Source organism: Microtus pennsylvanicus, chromosome 20, assembly GCF_037038515.1.
Source record: "Microtus pennsylvanicus isolate mMicPen1 chromosome 20, mMicPen1.hap1, whole genome shotgun sequence".
Classification (NCBI taxonomy): Eukaryota; Metazoa; Chordata; class Mammalia; order Rodentia; family Cricetidae; genus Microtus; species Microtus pennsylvanicus.
The window spans coordinates 20,001,181-20,021,648 of NC_134598.1; the positions used below are offsets into that span (position 1 = coordinate 20,001,181).

At 38.2% G+C, this 20,468-nt stretch overlaps 1 protein-coding gene across 4 annotated transcripts in view; it reads left to right on the top strand.

Moving 5' to 3' along the window:
• Positions 1-20,468, top strand: part of Otogl (otogelin like) — a 113,870-nt gene that overhangs the window by 43,856 nt on the left and 49,546 nt on the right. For 2 of the 4 annotated variants that reach the window (XM_075954211.1, XM_075954213.1), the window contains exons 20-27: positions 74-239; positions 826-900; positions 1,729-1,781; positions 4,039-4,201; positions 8,259-8,366; positions 9,365-9,503; positions 13,785-13,919; positions 18,951-19,100. In XM_075954211.1, the coding sequence (XP_075810326.1) occupies positions 74-239; positions 826-900; positions 1,729-1,781; positions 4,039-4,201; positions 8,259-8,366; positions 9,365-9,503; positions 13,785-13,919; positions 18,951-19,100 (989 nt within the window). The remainder of the gene's footprint in view (positions 1-73; positions 240-825; positions 901-1,728; positions 1,782-4,038; positions 4,202-8,258; positions 8,367-9,364; positions 9,504-13,784; positions 13,920-18,950; positions 19,101-20,468) is intronic. The other 2 variants (XM_075954214.1, XM_075954215.1) reach the window with 2 other exon arrangements.

Sequence of the window (20,468 nt, forward strand, 5' to 3'; positions counted from 1 at the left end):
TACTTTGGACCTATGATTGAGCATATGTTTCTATGCGTGTGAGATTTTGTAAGTGACGCTAGTTTGTCCACAGCCGTGGTGTGTCAGAAGGGCATGCTGTACCATCACTGTTCCTCATTCTGCCTCCGCTCCTGCACCTCCCTCTCCTCTCCTGAGCAGTGCAATGACGACTGTGCGGAAGGATGCAACTGTCCCGAAGGCAAATTCTACGAGGACACCCTTAACTTCTGTGTGCCCATGTAAGTCACAGAGATGGCTGGACAGCAGCCAGATTGTGTCTGATTTCCCTCTGATAGGTCAAATCAACTTTTGCTCACGGTTCTTTAGATGGCTAAGTATCTTTTCCCTTGTTTTGTTATTTACTTTTTTCTTAATGTGCTGAGATACTCACAGAAAGAAACAGAAAGCAGTTAAAGATTCCACCAGTTAATCCTGAGGCTTTTTCCTACTTGATTTCTCCACACCCAAAATCACTAGCAAGAATGACATTTTCCTGTCACATGAGTGGTAAGATTATAGGGTCCATTCTCAGAAAGGTCTTAGCTCTCAGAGGAACCAAAGACTGGTTTGCACATAGGAGTAAAAGATACAGCAGATATGTTTTTCTGAAATGCATTCAGAGACTTTTCTTAGGACTTAACGAGCAGTTCAGAACTATTTTGATCTTCAGACTCTCTAATTACCATGTCCAGTTAGTTTCTGCTATTTGCACATTGGAATCGGGCCCTACAGTGGCTAATCACAGAGCAGGGAATCAATTGCCATTTCAATTGTGTTGGAAAAAATTCATATCTTATTTTATTTACTTCACCTTTCTACTTATAGCTATCACTGCCGGTGCCATTACAGGGGGAGCATTTATCAGCCTGGGGAGCTCATCCCAACACCTTCAGGATTATGGTAGGTGTCAATGAATATATTAACTCCATATATATCACATTGGAACATGGAATAGGAAATGCCCAAGACATGTACTGGTGAAACAAAAGCCCTTTAATAGGTTTTGGTTCTTTAAGAGATGTCAGGAGTGGGGTAGTAATTCAGACTGCATCCTGAAAGCTTATAGGTTCATGGTTCATCTACTGGCTCAAAAAAAAACATCAATTCTGGAATGGATCAGAACAATAACATACATAGGGGTCGCTTATCACCTCCTGACGTATATCAAAGCTGGTCCAATAGCTCTGATAGGATAACACCCATTCCAGATATAACCTGTCTACTCAGTGAAGACATGTCCACATAACAGGACCAGTTTATCTATACCTCTCTCCCAGAATCCTTCTTCCGGCCCATTACAGGTTCTCACAACTGATCCGTAGGTGTCGATAATGCCAACAATTGTACAGAGCCAGAGTTTTTATATTTCCACTAAGCGTTAGAATCTTTCTGTCTGATCTAAGTCATAACCCCCTTTTATCCTTTAGAATAGTTCAGACTACCTAAATATGAACAGATTTTTAAATTTTTTTCTCTTAAGTTTTAAATGTATTTTTGTGTCGAGTACGTCACATTGTATAAATCAAATTGCATCTTTCCCCCTGTTGCTAGAAGCACTTGGGCCAGGCCATTCACAATAATGTGATATTTTTATCATGATGTCTCTCACAAGGCCGCTTCCATGGAAGCGTTTGATAAAATACGTCAAAACGAAATAGCTGTCTTCAATAATTATCTATATGAATCACACTTTGGCGATCTACAAATTAACAGCTTCTTTACTTCTAGCCAGTGCTCAAACGGGACTGTGAAATGTGACGAGCCAGCAACCCCCTCTACTGGTGAGTTCCAGATAAAGATTTTCCCGTGGAATGTGTATCCCAAGAAATGGCTCAGCGGTTAAGAGTGCTGCCCGGTCTACCAAAGGTCCTGTGTTTGATTCCCAGCAACCACATGGTGGCTCACAACCATCTGTAATGAGATCTGGTGCCCTCCTGAGGAAGAGACCTGGTCAGTCATCCTCATCAACTTAGACCATGAAACCCAATATGGACAAGTTCAACAGAACCGCCACGTATGGGCTGCCCATGCATGCTTCAGCATTGCCAGGGCAAAAATTCCATTCATTCAGTTTCACGTATCTCAAACACTGCCTCTTACTTACTAGAAGGCATCCAGTCCCTCCCAGGCTTTGTTACCCAAGCACATGCATACAGTAATATCATGTAGTCAGCATAGCATTCCAGTGTTCCCTGACTTTCTTCACATCAAGAGTTAGAGTCTATAAGGGACAGTTAGAGGTGAGCATACGATGCTGCCCCTAGCTGTGGTTCTCAACTGTCCTGATACTACAACCCTTTAATCCAGTTCCTCATGTTGTGCTGGCTCCCACCCTTAAAGTTACCGAATTGCTGCTTCATAACCACAATTTTGCTTCTGTTATGAATCATAATATAAATACTTTTGGAGGGAGAGGTTAGCCAAAGGGTTGTGACCCACAGGTTGAGAATCTCTTGATTAGAGCCACAGCTGATTATGTAACCTTTACACTGTCCACCCAAGCACCACTTCGGGTAGCCAAAAGGTTTGAGGGAGCTAGCCCAGATGCTGGATCAGATGCTGTGGATCAGAAACCAGAAAACTCTGTCTTAGACTAACACTTCACAGTTTTTAATGCATGCACAAAGTGCTGATGATCTTGCTGAGACCTAGATTCTGATACTGATTCAGGAGCAATGCTAGCGATTCTGAATGTCTACCAATGGCCAGGACTATGTCAGTGCTCCTGGGCCCTGGGGTGTGTCTGGGTAGCAGGGTTCTAGTATTAGTTGCAATGATCTGAAAATAGCATAGGATAAGAACATGGTGGCACACTCCTATAGGCCAGCAGTGAAGGGGTGGAGATAAAGCAATCCAGATTGCAAGGCCAGATTCAGCTATGCTGAGTTAGAAGCAAACATGGCTTATGGAAAATCCCATTATAAAACTGAAAAGGAGAAACAATAGGTTTATAAAATATATCAGTTACCATTTCTCTTAGAATGTCACCTTCCCAATAGAGTCTGTATCCCGAAAATCTTCCAATTAGGGAACTGTATGAATCTGTATTCCCGTCAGATGAAGAAATAGCCTCAGACTTTCAGGGACTACAGAACAATTCTGGGCAAATGACAGTTCTTGGTTTTCATTCTGTTAGGTAGTGAGATTTAGGCTCTGTTACTTATCTGAATACGCAGCTATTTATCATTATAACTCAGCTGTGAGCTGAGCCTCATGGCGCATATCTACCCTCCCAGTTAAAGAAGCTAAAGCAGAGGGAGGGAGTTAAGGCCAGCCTGGGCTGCAGAGTGAGAGCCTGTTTCTTAGAACCCAAAACTAAACAATAAGATCTCCTTTGAATTGTGTGTTCTGGATTTACTTTGTCATGATTTGGGTCAGTCTGGGGCTTCTCAACAGGCCCCATATACTGGGTCTCATAGCTAACTGTTCACCCCTTTCTTCAACAAAGCTCATAGCTGAATCGAAGATGCCTAGGTAGCCTGCTTTCTCAATGAAGTGAGTCCTCACCGTTCTATCCCTCTGGTCCTATGTAAGGGTCTTGATTCCTGACAGACCCAAAGCCTTCCGGAGAAACAGGAAGTCCCTGTCATGCCTCTGTAAGAGTGGTTACTTTTGTACTTTAGAGACTAGTAAAAACTGATGAAAATAATTATTATAGGTTAGGCAAGTTCAAGGAGTAACATATATTGATTATGGCTTTATAATTGTTGAAATATGGGTTATAGTTTTCAGCTCTTAAAAATTGGTATGTTTGAATTAATCAACATACCCCCTTTTTTTGTACTTCAAGAAATTAAATTTATTTAATTTATTGACCTTTCAGGGAAAGTGGGTAAGATTTTCCAGTTTGAAAAAGGTTTTGGAAATTTTGATGACTGAAAAACTCTGACTAGATAATGTTGCTAAGCTCATCAACTCAAGGATCAATGAATGAGAGCATCCTTTAGTTATAGCAATGATTTGGTCCATGCATTTTGTGCTCAAGTGTGTGAAGCCAATACAAAGTTAAAGCCATGTTATCCTTGCTTGTATTTGAAGTTCACGCCTGCCCAGAAGGGAAGGAATACTTTGACTGCAGGTTTCCTGACCCCGAATTACCAGCTGGTGGTATAAATTGTGAGACCACGTGTGCAAACCTGGCCATGAACTTCTCCTGTGCCCCATCCTCACCCTGCATAAGTGGCTGTGTTTGTGCTCCGGGGTGAGTTCCCTTATCTTGCTAATACGATCATTTAAGATTTTCAGGAAAAGTACGGGTTCTTCAAAAATATTCTTGGGGCCAGCCAGATGGTTTAGGGGTTAATAGAGCTTGCCTTGTGAGTCTAATGACCTGAGCTGGATCCCTGGAAACCACATAAAGGTGGAAGGAGAGAGCTGATTCCAAAGAGCTGTCCTCCTACCTCCATAGTCAAAGCAGGAGACACTTAGGCCCATGTATGCACATCTACACACACACATGGACTTATACAAGTACACACACACACACACACACACACACACAAACTTACTTAAAAATATTTAAAAACCATTCTTTCAAGAATAGTCGAAGTCTTTGTTTTGACCAGCGGTTAACTTTGAGTTGCTAGCTACTAGACTATTGTAACTATTTTACTAAGCTAACTCAACATTGTGCAATGTAACTGGAGTCACGCACCGAATTGAAGAAGGTGCACATTTTAAGATAAGGTTGGGATTTCTCCCTTTTCAGTTGCAGGTGGGAATATGACACCATCAATTACCTTTTCTCAAAGCACCATCTAGGTATACATCAAATACGTTCCATTGATGCAGGGATCATCAGTGACGTTAATTTGTAATAGTGAAGCCGACTGATTTAACTATAAACATTTCAGGTAACGATACTGAGGGTAGACAGGGGGTTGCTTTAAGTGGGAACTCTGACCGCATTTACACCGGAGCTTGAATTCCTGCTCTGCTACTGTTAGTTGAATGATTTTTTTTTCTACACATTCCTCTGAAGCCTCAACTAGATAGGCATTGTAAGATCTGTAATATATTGTAAGATAAGTGTGTGTGTGTGTGTGTGTGTGAGTGTGCATGCATGCGTGTGTGTAGAGTGTGTTCAATATATATGAATCACAATTTAATTGCAGGATATCTATTCTTCCTTCATTTCCTTCAGTTGCAGAAATACCGTGTACCTGTGGTACATAGAATACAGAATAAATAGACAGACAGAATCTTAAGGCTGTTAGTGCTCATAGAATCAGGTCTCCTTGGCTCTTGCTTGTCTAGTGATGGATAGAGAGAGGGCCATCTCAGGTAAATGGGTCATTCGTTCTTCCTCAGTGAATACGTTCCACAAAGACATTCCCAGGAACAACTCATAAAAGTCAGAGCACAGGAGGAACAGGCCTTTTTGCTTGCCTCCCAGGAGAATCACCTTTATCTAAATGGCTCCAAAGAGCCAAGTATCTGGGAATGATGTCAGTCTGTCTAGAGAACGGCATAGGAGGGAGAGAAAGAAGGTCACAAAAGACAAGAGCCTGCACGCAAGAAGAGCAAAGACAGGTGGAAATCAGGCCATAGAGCAAACAAGCTAGGAAAACAATTTATCTAAAGGACAAGGGAAAGAAAATTTTTATTGTGGTCAAATAATTAAAACCTGCAACATGGCTTGGTCTGTTTGATTGCGACTGTTGGGATGCATGACCGATTAAAGCCATATCTAAATTTTATTTCAGCGTCTGATGCTGTTTGCTACTACCTTTGACTCTCAGTTCAAACTTGACATTTATTTCTTGGCTAACCTTATTAAGAAACGTAGAGAAGTGTCACCTCTCTTTCCGTAATTATATTGAAATAGCGCTAGAAAGAACTGAGATGCTTCTGGTTGATTCAGAAAAAAAAAAAAAAACAAAAAAAAAACAACAAACAGAAACACTTCTAGTAAAAGGTCAGTGATGGTAATTAAGTTATCTTCTCTTCAGTATGACCTTTTCTGGCTCATGTTGAGACAATGCCTTAGTATATCATATATTTTCTGGGATCCTGATAGATTTGGTGGCTGTAAAAGATCTACAGGCCCGTAGTTTAGAAATCCTTGCCCTAATGCAAAATCAAGGGAAAGTCAATATAGGTGGCTTCAAATATTGGTCCTCCTTATTAAATAACCTTGGGGCACGTTTACCCAGTTTCAATTTCTTTTAAAAATGAGTGGAGTACTGTTTGTTTCATGGATGGCTGAGTACATCACAGCAGACCAGTTACACATTAGGAGCCCAGTCGGTGCCCATTGCTCGCTTCCCCCACCCCCCAGCCAACCAGAAAGACACAAAAGGACAATGTCTTCTTCCTTCTCCCGGGCTTTAAGTAGCTGTGAAAAACTCATCAATCTTCTGTATAATCACTCAAGACTATCGCTGTGTCTGGGTCTACAGAGATCGTGGTTCATTTGACTGAAACAACTAAGGTTTATGAAACAGTATTTTGGGAAGGGGATTTAGGGGAGGCATTAAAATACATGTGTAAGGTGAAAACAGTTTACTGTAGTGCAGTGTCGTTAGGTTAGTGAGCCTGTGGCGTATTTGAAGATGGTGTCTGTGTAAGAGTAAACAGAAATACTTGTTTTTGTTATTGGGGTCTTTATCACCCATATAATCAAATATTTATTTCACTTGATCAATCCTCAATGAGGAGTTGATACAGATTGTTAAGTACCGAAGCTGGTGAGGAAGTTAGGGACAGAGAAGACTGAGAAAAGAGAGAACTAAAGTGAGACCTAAACGATGAGAATAATAATAATAATAATAAAAAAAAGATATAGAGTCAAGAAGATGGACAGGTTTGTACGAGTGAGGTAAGGGTGTGGAACGAGGGGAGTAGCTGGTCAGTAGGAAAGAAATCAGTAGGAAAGAAATTGAATCAGACAATACATCATTGACACACACAAGTTCCTTTATCCAGTCTTTCTCAACAAAAATGTATATTCTATGGCTAAATGATAATGAATACCATTTTCCTCTTGAGTGGTGTGTCAAGTCTAACAGACTGTATGCACCCGTAAGAAAGCGCCACACTGTATTCAAAGCTATGAGGACAGCAGAGGTCTAAAAACACACGTGTGGTTATTTTTGAATTCAGGATTAAAAACTTTATGGTAATATTTTTTTTATTGTTCTGGGGATGGAATCCGGAATTTCATACATGCTGGATGACTTACAGATATTGATGTGAAATCCTCAGTCCTCAGCCACATGTTTTATAACAATGAATTATAGCATTTAAAAAAATCATAAAAATGCATTCTATATCTTTTGGTAATAATATATTTTGGTCATTTGTTTTTTGTCTTATTAAAATTATTTAATCAATTAGTTATCCATATACATATTAATATCAATTAATTACCAAGGTTCACTCAAATGTTTCATTTTAGTGATTTTACTATATACTTAAATAATATTCAAAGTATTACAATTATATTTATTATTATTATGCTTGTTAATTATCTTAATTTATATACAGGATTTTAGGCAAAATATAAGAATATTGAAAAATTATATTTATAATGAGGGTATTGATATACATATAATCCATGCAATGTAGATTTATTTAATCTTAACATCAGAATATTTTGAAAGCACATTATTTCCTCCAATATTATGAGTTTGAATTGTTACATTACTATTAAATTATATGTTCTAAACATTTTATAGTACTAGATATCTTTAGATAGTTTGTTCTGTGGTAACTTTTTAAGATGGGAAAACGCTTCAAACTACACATTCCAAACAGCATACTAACATAAAGGGAAGTTAAATACTTGATATATTTCATTTAAATACACCTAAATCAAACTGTCATAATATTATATCTTAGCATCGAGAAACAAGCTTGTTTGCTCTCGAAATCCTTTAGCAGAAATTATTATTGTTGTCATAATTTATTGTTTTACCAGGAACTGTCAGACAACACGGCCTCTTTTTAGTAGCTAATAATGGTGACTGGGCCACCCATTTTCTCTTCAAATATGTTTTTTTTCTAGAACAACTCGCCATGTTAACGATTGTGTTTTATAATTATTGTGCTATATAACAAGAGGTAAAAATATATCTGATAATAATCTTAGTGTTTAGTGAATACTGTGATACACAAGCATCTTGTGGGGGGGGAAGAGGGGAAGACCAGATTCAGTTTCCAATGCAAACACAGAGGTGAGTATGATAAAACTAGAGCCCAAGAGCCCGCCTGACGCTTGCCGGTTTCTCTACTCCTGTGACCTCTTCATTTGAAAGCATGGCCGAGCACAAGGGAAAGTGCTATGTTCCCGAAAGCTGTCCTTGCGTCTGGAAGGACTGGGAGTATGTCTCTGGGGAAGTCATCTCCACGCCATGCTACACCTGGTAAGGACAGCCATTTATTCCGTGGAAGTTTTCCTCAGCGATTGTATTGACTTCAGTTGTTTGACTGCAGAGACTTGATGTGCCTGACTAGAAAGAGGGATTCATAACCTAGCTTGCCCGTATTAGAGCTGGAGGCTAATGGAAGTTGAGTCACTAATTTTTCTGGTGGGATAATGGCATTTTAAGTACATATTTGTTAGCCTAGAAGTAGAAAATAAGACAATTTGGCAACAATAGGAGAAACATCACACACATAAGAAAATGCTAAGGGTTACTAAGAGCTGGCCTTATTCAAGAAAAGTTTTATTGTTTGGAAGTCAGCGAGAAAGCGTCATAAAAATAATTTTTTTGTTAAATTTCTGTAAAATATATGCAAGTGTTCTAAAATTTTGAATATAGAATCTTGAATATAAAATTTTCATTCACAGAGATCCCCCTGCCTCTGCCTCCCAAGTGCTGGGATTACAGGCGTGTGCCACCACCGCCCGAGACCAGCCTGGTCTACAAGAGCTAGTTCCAGGACAGGCTCCAAAAACCACAGAGAAACCTTGTCTCGAAAAAACCAAAAAAAAAAAAAAAAATTCATTCAATTGCCTATTTTCTGTGTGTTCCAGACTTAATTTTGGTGTCTGGTACTATAAATGAAAAAACATGACAAATTTTTCCCTGTAATAGGTGTTATCAGAATAAATTGGTGATATTTATAAGGATTATTGACTCAGACTGTGTCTGAGAACCAATGTTTAGGTTCTTAGAAAATTGCTACTGCGACAGAGTTGGCTCCCAGTAGAGCACTGGCTGCTCTTGCAGAGGACACTGGTTTGAGTCCCAGTTCCAGGGACTCCAAGACTCTCCTCCAGCCTTCACAAGCCCTCTGCTCCCCATAGTACATAGAAATACGTTCAGGCAAAACATACATACACACACACACGTATATAATAAAAATACTAATTTGAACCTAATTTCTTAACAAAATAATTATTGTTATCTTTCAATAGTGTTTGTCGGCGGGGGATGTTCAATTGCACGTATTATCCATGTCCTGCAGTGTGCACAGTATATGGGGACCGGCACTATTATTCCTTTGATGGGTTGGAATATGACTACATCAGTGATTGCCAGGTGTTTTTGATAAAGGTTGGTCATAATTACTTTCTTGGTTTGAACTCAACTCATATAAAGACAATGTGAAGAACAGCCCGTTGTCCATGGCATATCACATTAATATTTACTACTACTAAAACGTAGGAAAGCCATAGTGTTTTCAACTTATTGCTCAGCTTTAAACTCTTCTTAAATTTTCTTATTTGTAATGGACACACTAATTCTTCAGCCCCGTGCCTTTTGCCTTGTCTGTGAAATGAAAATAATGAGTATACCAATCCCAAGGATAGAAAGGGCTTGATTACACAGTAATTGCTCATTAAATATAAATTATTTCAATTATTGTTATCTTGGTGCAATAAAAATACATATAACTCATTAAACATATATTTTATTCTTATGAATATAAAAACCAAGAGAGATTATTTTTGGTTCTAGAAATGCTATTTTGATTATACTTTGGCAAATTCCTGGATTTGTATATATATGAGAAAGTCTTAAAATTTCTTATATATAAACTGTATAGATAACCTATTTGCATAATTTGTTTATCCACCACTGATCCCAGAATTAAATTTCTAAATAAAAATATGTAATTTTTCAAGTGAGTCACACAAAAACAATGAACTGGACACCATCCACTGGCAAATAAATATGCGATTAATGTATTTTTCTGGGCATAACTTTTATCTCACCTTATGCTTATGTGTGGTTCCGTTCTGTGAGCTCTTCTCTAGGAAGTAGAGTAATTAGGTATTAGAAGCAATCCTAGTTAAGCCATTCGTCCAATGTCTGGTAGAAGATCATTTCACTTAGTCAAAGAAGACTTGAAGAAAACCAGTTCCAGAATTGTATCTACCTGTTTATCTGGCAGTGTTCTTTTCCCAAAGAACATTGTTTACTGAGTTTTAGGACTAAGTTTTTGCTGAATTTTATTGGTAATTTAAACAAAATGAACTTAATGGTGAATAAGAAGGTAGGAAAATTTCTTATGATTTTACCATGGGAAATTTTACTGAAACTAATAAAACTATATCAGGGCCCCAAATGTTTCAGGACAAATTGACTATGACACTCATGATAAGCTAATAAAACAGAACTCTAAAAAGAGAAGCCATCTCATTTGGTCATAAAACACAATATTGTGTGCCAATGATAACTTAGTGATTAAGCAATTTAGGCTAATTTTCATAGTCTTAAAATAAGATTATGTCCAATTTCTTGGTGCTCAAATTCTTTCCAGTTTCACTTTTTTAGTGGTAATATTTCTTGATGCTCACATCATGTGCCAAGACTTCCCAAGGCCAAGATGTCCTTATGGAAATATCAGTGCTTCTTTTGAGACTGGAGCAAGTATATTATTTTCTTTCTCAGATTTCAGAGTTGAACTCTAATTCTGTGAACCCATAGCAAGTAGCAGGTACCTGTTAGACTTCTTCCCACATAACTTCTTTTAGATAAGGATTTCAAGGTTCTCCTTAGCAGATCCTTCAAATGTAACTGAATTCCCTAAGCCCCAGAGAGCTTCAGAGAGCTTTCTGATTTCATTACTCTGAAAATTTTAAACATTGCCTATATTTTCTCCTCCGTGATGCCTTATGTGTTTTCTACAATGTCAGTCCTAGACTCAGAAGCTGGGGTACAGTGATGAACGAAAATTCATGTGTGTTCACTTTTATTTGATTCTTGGGTCATAGGGAGAATATTATTTAATTAATATAAAACTACAAAGAAAATAATTACTTAGATGTGAAATCCAGTTTAAGGACTTTTGTGTGTGTGTATGTGTGTGTGTACATGTGGATGTGTAGTGGCCAGAGGCAGATATTGGATATCTTCATAAATATTTCCCCATTGTATATTTTGAGACAGAGCCTCTTATTGAACTTGAGATAAAAATTTGACTATCCTTGAGTTCCAAGAATTTATCTCTTCCTAAGAACTGGAAATGTAAATATGTGCTACTGTGGCTTTTTTGTTTGTTTGTTTTTTGAGACAGGGTTTCTCTGTAGTTGGTGCCTGTCCCAGAACTAGGTCTTGTAGACCAGGCTGGCCTCGAACTCCCAGAGATCCTCCTGTCTCTGCCTCCAGAGTGCTGGGATTAAAGGCGTGCGCCACACCGCCCGGCTGCTTTTTTTTTTATTTTAATACAGATTTGGTGACTCAAGTTCTCCAGCTTATATACCAAACGCTCTACTGACTGAGCACCTTCCTCTAAATCTTTTTCGTGTGCATCCTGTTTTCGAAGTCACCCTCGTCTTCTTGTTATTCTTCTGATGCCGTTCCTCTGTTTCTGATCACCTGGTCCTACTTTTGGGCCTCTTTTCTCCAGTCTCCTTCAGACTCTGGTTCTAATGGATTCTATATTTTTATCTGTCTTGCTTCCCTGAAATTCTGCCCTGCCACGGTTTCATAATATCGTGCAGCTACAAACCCTTCTTTATTATTTGTTGATTCATAGGAACCTATCAGCAGGGACTTGGTGTGGAATGGTTTACCTTAAAGGCGGTTCGGGCTTATGTGGGACAGGTGTTGACAATGGCCTGTCAAGCACAATACTATTCTACTTTGAAAGGTGCCAACATCTCAAGTTTTGGAATCCTTCGGAAGACTATTATCGAACTGAGCTTTTAGAATGAGGAGAATAAAAAACTTTGATATTGACCTTTTCCATCTCGCTTTGTAATTGTTCCTGTGTTGCCTAGTAACTCTGCCACATTATTTCCAAACCTAATATTAACTTGAAGTAGATCAGGAGGGGGAATTATAGACACAGAACTCTTAGCATTGCTATTGTTTCGGATTTCTGTCAGCATAGCAGGGTGTTAGGAGACAGACCATGTAATATAGAATATTTCTTGACATTTCTGATTTAATATAAAGAATAGAGCTAACGCTGAGTTACTTTGATTAACGGTAACAAAAATGTAATTGTAATAGAAGCTTTGTAGCCCACTTTTCTCGTCTTTTAATCTAAATAACTCTTCCCAAGAGAAAGAACAAACAACACCCTGCATTATATTTTCTTTTCTGCTTTGAAAACCATTCATAAAAACACAGAAGTGTGGGATTAATTTTTTAGTAGAACAATGCTATAATCATCTTAATGGCCCTCATTATGCTGCTTTTCAAAGTTCAGGCAATGCTTTGCAGAAGGAGCGTTCAGGAAGAAGCCAAGAGCTCCCAGCACCCATCAAGGAGAAGTGAATCACACAGACACATTAATTATTGTGTCAGCACTGTTCACCAGACCCTCTCCTGTAGGCACTGCTGCTGGAATTACTAACAAGCAGGAATAATTTGGCCAAACTAGGAAGCATATTGATTTAGAATTCCTATTGCTAGTAACCATGATTAAAAAACAGAGAAGGGAAATGTAAATGAAGGGGAAACTGTAAAGGCAAAGGGAGAAGCTAGGGTTGCTTCATCCAAGGTAGCATGACAAGAGAAAGAGGGAGAAAGGTGATCAGACATTCTAAAACTGTCTCAGCGCTTGGAGGATGAGGAAGGGAGATCTCCACCTCCAGGCCCCCCTTTGCATTCTAGGAAAACCTATTCAGAAGCTAAAGGCTAAGAAGATATTAGTGCAAGACAAAGTTGATCCACTAAGTTGAAATTAGACATGAAATAGGAGAAAAATAAAAATGAAGGAAAGGAAGTGTTCCTGGGAAGCAACATCTTTGGACATCCCTTGCATGAGCATGGATGCAGGCCTGCCCTGTAGAGTCTTTCATGCAGGTGCAGGCCTGTGTCTGTGTGGTGCACTCTAGTCTACGTCTCAGCTCAGATTTCTGCCTCCTTGGAAATGCGTGATTGCAATTCAAAGCTTTTCTCACCAGCTAGTGGTATTCCGCAGGTCATAGCTCAACGTGTAGTTCAGAGACTCTTGGGCTAGGCTCCCAGAGTGAGCCATGATGGGAGGGCAGTGGGCTCTGGAGCCACTCAGCTGTTAACTCACATGGTGATGAGGGCTTACATTCAAATTGGAAAAGGTTAAATCTCTGTAAGTGACTTATTATGTTAGCGGTTATATATTGATAAAGAGAATATAGTGGTTGACAAGTAGAGCTGAAAACTTTGCTAGAACCAAATTTAAAACATATTAGGTTAATTATTTGAAGACTGGTATTCCAATAGAATATTTTCTCATTTTCAGTTAAGTATAATTTTTATTTTTGCTTTTGTCATATGATCATTTTTAATTTGAATGTAAGTCATTATAAATATTGGTTGTCTTTACATTTGTTAATAAAAATAACTGGAACTATATATAGTATACATTTGTGTCAATAAAGTGTTCTTGACATATTTCAGAGTACAGATGATTCTGATATCTCTGTGATTGCCCAGAACAAGAAGTGCTTTGACAATAATATTGTTTGTTCTAAAAGTGTTTTGATATCAATTGGGGACACCGAAATCTACCTCAATGAGGCTCCTTACAAACAGGTAAGTGAATTCTTTCTTTTACAATAATCCCAACTTGTGCTACTGATATAGAAAATGGACTAGAAATGGCTTCTATACTTGGATACCTCTGATTATAAGTAGTTAGAATATCTAGATTTTTTTCTTCATTGGTTTGTGTTGTTTTGGTAAACCATACATGGCTTACATCTTCTGCTTGTATTGTTTGTTGTCATATTTCAATTATATCTGCTAATTTTTCTTTCCATGATCAATTTTCTGGTTTTGAGAATCACACCTATTATGTGAGTTCCTCCAGCAGCCTCCAGTCTGTCTTCCCAATTCTCCAACCAGCCCCTTCCCCTTTATTCCATCCCATCCATTGCAGCAACAGTGGCTTTCCCCGTACAGAAATCTGATTGCCTATGTCCGTTGTGCTTCAAAATTTTCAGATGTCTTTCTATGCCCTTCCAGGTTCTCACCAATTAGGCTCTTGTCCATCTTTCCTACCTCGCCTCTCATGGTTTTCTTTTTCAATCCCATATCTCACATAGGTTGAATCATTTTCCAGTTATTTACATATTCTAGGTTCTTTTTACTCTCATCTGTACTTTTAGAGAAAGTGATTTATGAATACATCTGTCTGTTCTCCATATTCTGTACAGTATGTCCCATCTCCTTTAGGAAATGTTTCAGGATGCTCTCAAAGACCCTGTAAGATCCCCCTCAGCCCTTCGTTAAGTTCCGTGTGTGTTTTTCTGTCTTCCTGTGTATCTATGAACAATAGATGAAATAAGATCATTGCAGCTTTCATTTATTCTTGTATACCAATAATTTGTCCAATCAAAAGATAGAATCCGTTTTATTCATTCATCTACTTATTTACTAATTCATCAATATCCTTACCATATACTAAAACTTGCACCCAATTTCTAGGCTGTCATAGTGAAGAGACACTGCTTGCCTTTAATATACTCAATAAAATGATGATTCTCTAAAGGAAATAAGATTGGACAATGTGATGTGTTGCGTCAGGGTCTACATAAGCTCCTAGAAGAACACCTGGGAAAAACCACCAACACTAAAGCAACCCTCAATTTTCAAGGAGATTTGGAGCATAGACTTGGGAGTGACTGAGAACTGATTTAGCACCTTCACCCATCACCTACCTGCTGTGCCCTTCCAGCAAAGTTTCTTGGGCTTCTCAAATTTCAGCTCCCCTCAGCTTGACTACAAAACCACCTTCTTCGGTCCCATGAAGATTACAATGGAAGTCAGTAAAGTGAATTTTAAGGACTGACCCCCTTCCTTTTATTATCCTTATTTTCATATGGAGTCAGAACCTGAACTATACACCGTAAGAAGAGATGGATGATGATAGATAATAGACAGATGAATGGAGATAGATAAATGAGGATCTATAGATGATGAGCTCAAAGGATAGCATTGCAGGAATGATCACACTCAAAGGAGCAGAGTTAGAAGACAAAATGTCATGGTTGGTTTAACAATTGGCTTAGGTTGAAACAAAGCCCCTGGGATGATAGAGCAAGGGTGTGGCTGAGAATCCAGAAAGCATGTGGGCAAGAGGGCCTGCCAAGGGTTCTAGGCTCAGATTGGAAGCTACTGGACGGCACAACCCACATGCGCTCATTTTAAAGGCAGTGAATTTGTGGATTTGAAGTGTGTGATCTGACGATGGTCTTTTAAAGCTCACTGTTTCAAACAGAATTCCCAGAACACCATTTTGCCAAGTTTTCTCTGAAACAGATCTTCATGAAAGTCATCTGGAACATTTGCTGTAAGGATCAGTTTCTGTGTTCTGCCTCAGCCACTGGAATGGCTAAGAGTGAAAAAGACATGGCAGGAAACATGAACCCTGATGCTAAAAAGACGGCTATTTCTCAGTTTTAAACAAAAGGCCACACTTTTTCATTTTGGATAGGTCCTGTAATTTGTGTAATCTGTCCTACCCCTGGATTGTTTTTTGACATTTTTGTTACTTTGGATTTAAGTCTTACCCCAAATTTCTGCTGTAGTTTTAGAACCTTGAATCTCAGGTAGGAACGCAAAGAGTAACAACTCAGCAATCAGACAAGACAAAATTGCTTCTGCAGTCATATTGACATATATTTTAAGTAATCCCAAATGTTCAGCTTAGCCATTAGCTAGATATTCATTTATAGGTGAAGGTCTCTTTATGATCAAGGATGCTTTTTCAAAAGGGGAGAAATTGGTTAAATGCTCATATAAAGACAATTTGGCACATTTCTAAAGTGGTAATTACAGCTCCGTGTAATTCCCAGCCTCCAATTTTCAGCTGTACACAGGTGTTGATGAATCTCCTTTATTTAGACTGCGAGGAACGAAGGAAGATTAGGAAAAGTCACGAGAATCGTTTGATCCCCACAAGTTCCCAGCTAAAATGTCTTTCCGGGAGATCATAAGTGGAAATCTAGCAAGTGCCACTTGCTTCATAAACTAATGGGCTGTTCATCCAGGGAAGTGAATAAACAGCCCTCTGCCCTTTGTATAAATGCACAATTATAATTCAATCAAACGTGCCAATTAAAAATCTTTTACAAATTTGCCGAAGCTGTGCTCGGAAGTGTTTTAGTGATCTTCATTTCTGAACTGATTTTTCTTACATCATTTAGTTTTGTTTGAAGTGCTTGTCTTATAAAGTCCAGATTTCTACTTTGGGCAGTTCATTCTTGACTCTTTCAGATGGAAGCTTTAGCCGATGAACTGAAAAGCAAGGATCACAGTCATTTCTTTTGATTAGGAAGGACATTCTTGTCACAGGCTGCCTCACCGAATGAGACGAGCATCTTATATCTAATGGCAACTAGCTAAAGGTGTGCTTTTGATTTGGAGCCAGCTGATTTAAAACCAGACTGTTGGGATGGGAAGAGATGACAAGGCCAGGTCAGGTGACAAATGCAGTGCAGCAGCAGCAGCAACAACAACAACAACAACAACATCAACAAAAACTACCGGAAAGCACAATGAAGCTAAAAGTTGATGCCGTAGCAGAATAATTTGGTGGCATAGCAGGTTATACAAATTGTAGGGCATCTATCAAATGAAAATGTAAGATCCTTGGGGAAAAAGCTTCTGTCCCCCCCCCTTTTTTTTGGTCAGGATGCTTTTCTATTCATTTGACGTGTGCCCCTTTGAGCACAGATGTCCTTTCAGGGTGACTGTAGACCTCCCTAGTGTGGAGCTGCTCCTCTCGTCACTTTTGGTACTTGGGTTCCATCTTCAATCTACCATTGTCCTCACTCTGTGCTGTGGATGAAGTATAGCAGTGGTCCCCAAGCATAGCAGTGGTCTCCAAGCAGAGTACAGGAAGCAAGAAGCTTAAAACCAGTGCTGAGAGGCAGGAGATGCAGGGCATAGAATGGATGTGAGCAAGGATGCCGTGGCACAGATGTGGGATCTTTATCCCACTGGGCTTGACTCACAAATCATAGATTCAAAAGAAACTTGATTTCAAGATGGAGGTTACAGAGCTTTAGAACTCTAAGTGTGGGGTCATTAAATCAGTTTATTTGGGAATGAGAGATATTGTATGGCCTCATGACAGAGGAAATCAAAGAGGGAATAAATCAGTTATGCCACACTCTGGGGCTATAGTACTTAGCAGGAGGATATCAAGTGCATAAATTTGAGATGGTTCAAACAATAATTAGATTAACCCTAGCCAGTGAGAATAGATAAATGTGGGGTAGAAGATTTTGAGGCTAGGTAAAGCCAGTTAACAATATGGATAGTTATATTTGCTGTGTACAACGTAATATAAGCATAATCTTGGTATGGTAGATGGAAAACACCTTATAAATATGACTAAGTTTATTTCACCTGCCCTTTGGAATGCTTGCTTTAATACCACTCTAGACATTAGACCTTCTCCCGCTACACTTAGTTATATTCAGAGAAGAAAAATGGTTGAAAATTTTCATATCTGTTTCCAATTTTTGTTTCCTTCTGGATAAATTAGTTTTCTTCTCATTAATACAACCATGCATTTTTGAGGTCATTTTATGAGCTCTATTCATGGCCATGGTCATAATGACAGGTATTCTCATTTCCCAGGGTATTCCCCATCTAATCCCTTTTACGCCTTCCTAGTTTCAAATGATTTCCCTTGAGTTTCCAAATCATAGGCTATTAGTTCCCTTATCAAAGCCTTTATTGACTGTATTTTGAACAAATGATAGTTACTTTGTTAGGGTTACTTGAGTGTTGAGTCCCCAGGCTTCCTTTGTCACGGTACCCATGCTACAGCTCTTTACTGCTTTTCTTAGTCCTGAATGTATCCTGGATGCCCCCCATCAAACCTTTGTCTAAGTCATCCCTTCAGTTTCTGTGTCTTCGTTTCTTCTCCATTCTCATTGCAGCTTTCTATGCAGATTCTTTCCCAAGTATAACGCCTCCCCTTGTAATCCCTCTAAAATCTCTTTGATAGTAATTCATCTCTCCTCTCTCTGTCTGTCTGCATCTCTATCTCATTCCCATATGCATACTTCCATGTATGCCCGTATATGTATATGTATATATTTGTATTGTGCTTTCTGTTTTCAGTCATCAAACTTCTTAATCTTGAAATTTTCATTGGACTGTGAGAGCACTGTATCTTACCAAATGTAACAATTCCATTTAAAGAATTCATTAATTCATTAAAGAGTTTAGTATCATTGGAAGACTGGTTTTATGCTATAGAATCATAAGCAAGGATGCATTTTTCTTTTGAAGGGAAGACATGCCTTTTTTTTATCCTCAGTCTTTTGTATTCATTATCTGTTCTTGTTTTCTGAGTCCTTTTTCTTTCTCTTCTCTTCGTTGTCACTGGATTATTTTTTACCTTCCCCATGGTCTCTTGTTGAGCCCATCTTGTTTCTATTATGAATATCATTCAAATGTATTTCTTACTTAATACATTGTTTTTGTATTAGAGAGTTAAAAAAACATAGCAAACAATCATGGTAGATAGATACTGGAAAGCATTAATACTTCACCTTTGGTTAGAGAGTGTGATATCCATTCTAAGACATTTAATCTTTTTGGAAGAAGCGATCAGGTTTTTTCCTGGAGAGCAAGCCTGCATACCAGTTGTGGAAGGCTGGACACAACATAGTAGTGTACTTCCCAGAGGAAGATATCACCATTCTGTGGGACGAGAAGACAACCATCCACATCAAAGTCGGGCCACAGTGGAAGGTAGGCCAGCCTAACCCCTAAATGGGATGCAATAAATGGAATTGTGTTGATCTTGTTTATCATGTTTAAAGAAAAGAAAGGCTGAACAAAAGATTGAATTTGTAAAATAAATTCAGTTTTAGAAGATCTCTTTTTAAAAAATAAACTATAGAGAGTTATGTTTGAATTAAGCTATTTTTTCAAATTTTCTAGTAATATACTATGTGTAGAACTCCAGGAAATGGGGTCAAGCAAGTGGTGTAACAGCATTACTTAGCAATATAAAGGAATAGACTATTAGTTTGCATAATTGGGGCCAATCTTATTTTGTTCTTTTTTTGCTTTTACACCATATTATCTGTTGTTGCTTCATTCATGCCTCTTCTTTCTCCTTCCTTGAGTTTTGTTATTTAAGGTTTTTTTTTTTTTTTAAAAAAAACGATTCACTTATTATAATAATCTATTTTCTTTATTTTGCTTCATATTTTAGCCTTTTAAAAGTAAGTTCACATATAATATAAAATTGTTTTAGTAAGTGAATAACAGTAACTTTAAAGTTACCTTTATGGTTCTGTGTATTTTGAAAACTGTATAGAGTCTGGATCTAATATTGGAGCTTTTTACAAAGCAAGTCTACTAATACTGACTTTTCATCCATGCGTCCCCCTTATTGCTAAGTTTTACCTCCACCTCCACAATCTGGAAAAAAAGCATTCTATTTCCATTGTTTCTATATCCATTTGTGCTTTCCTTCCCCAAATATCATCTACGTGGAATTTTGGTAGTTTTTGAGATCTCTCATCTTTGACTTGGCTAAATAAATATAAAATCCACCCATTCAGTATTAAATAGTGTTTTTTTTTCACTTTATAGTACTATTGTAACCTGTGGTATGGATGTGCCGTGGTTTATTTACCCAAGGGTGGAAGTGGTAACTGGTCTTCTATAGAGGCAGTTTTTAAGACACAGGTCCCTTGTACTGTCTGCTTTTCTGAACATGGGGAGTCGGTCCATGTTACTTCAAAGGGTCCCATTGCAGGCATCATTATGGAGGAGAGAGTTCAAGGAGGACCAGTTCAAAGCTTTAAGCAGAAGTTCCATTCTTGTTGGAATATTACCCATTTTTGGCCATCTTAGAGGATCCTGCCTCTAAAAGCAATTTGTTCCACAGTATTTTGAGAAAATCCAGTAGTCAGTGCTGATATGAATAGATCCCAAAGCTACTCCTTCATCATTTCACAATCTGTAGTGACCTAAGTTCGTTTTTTGTTTCAACATTTATACTGTTACAGAACCTTAAATATATAATCTAGTAGGTTTTTCTTCATAAAATTATTTATGCTTATATACAAGATATATGTATCAGTATATGTTGTATGTACATGTATG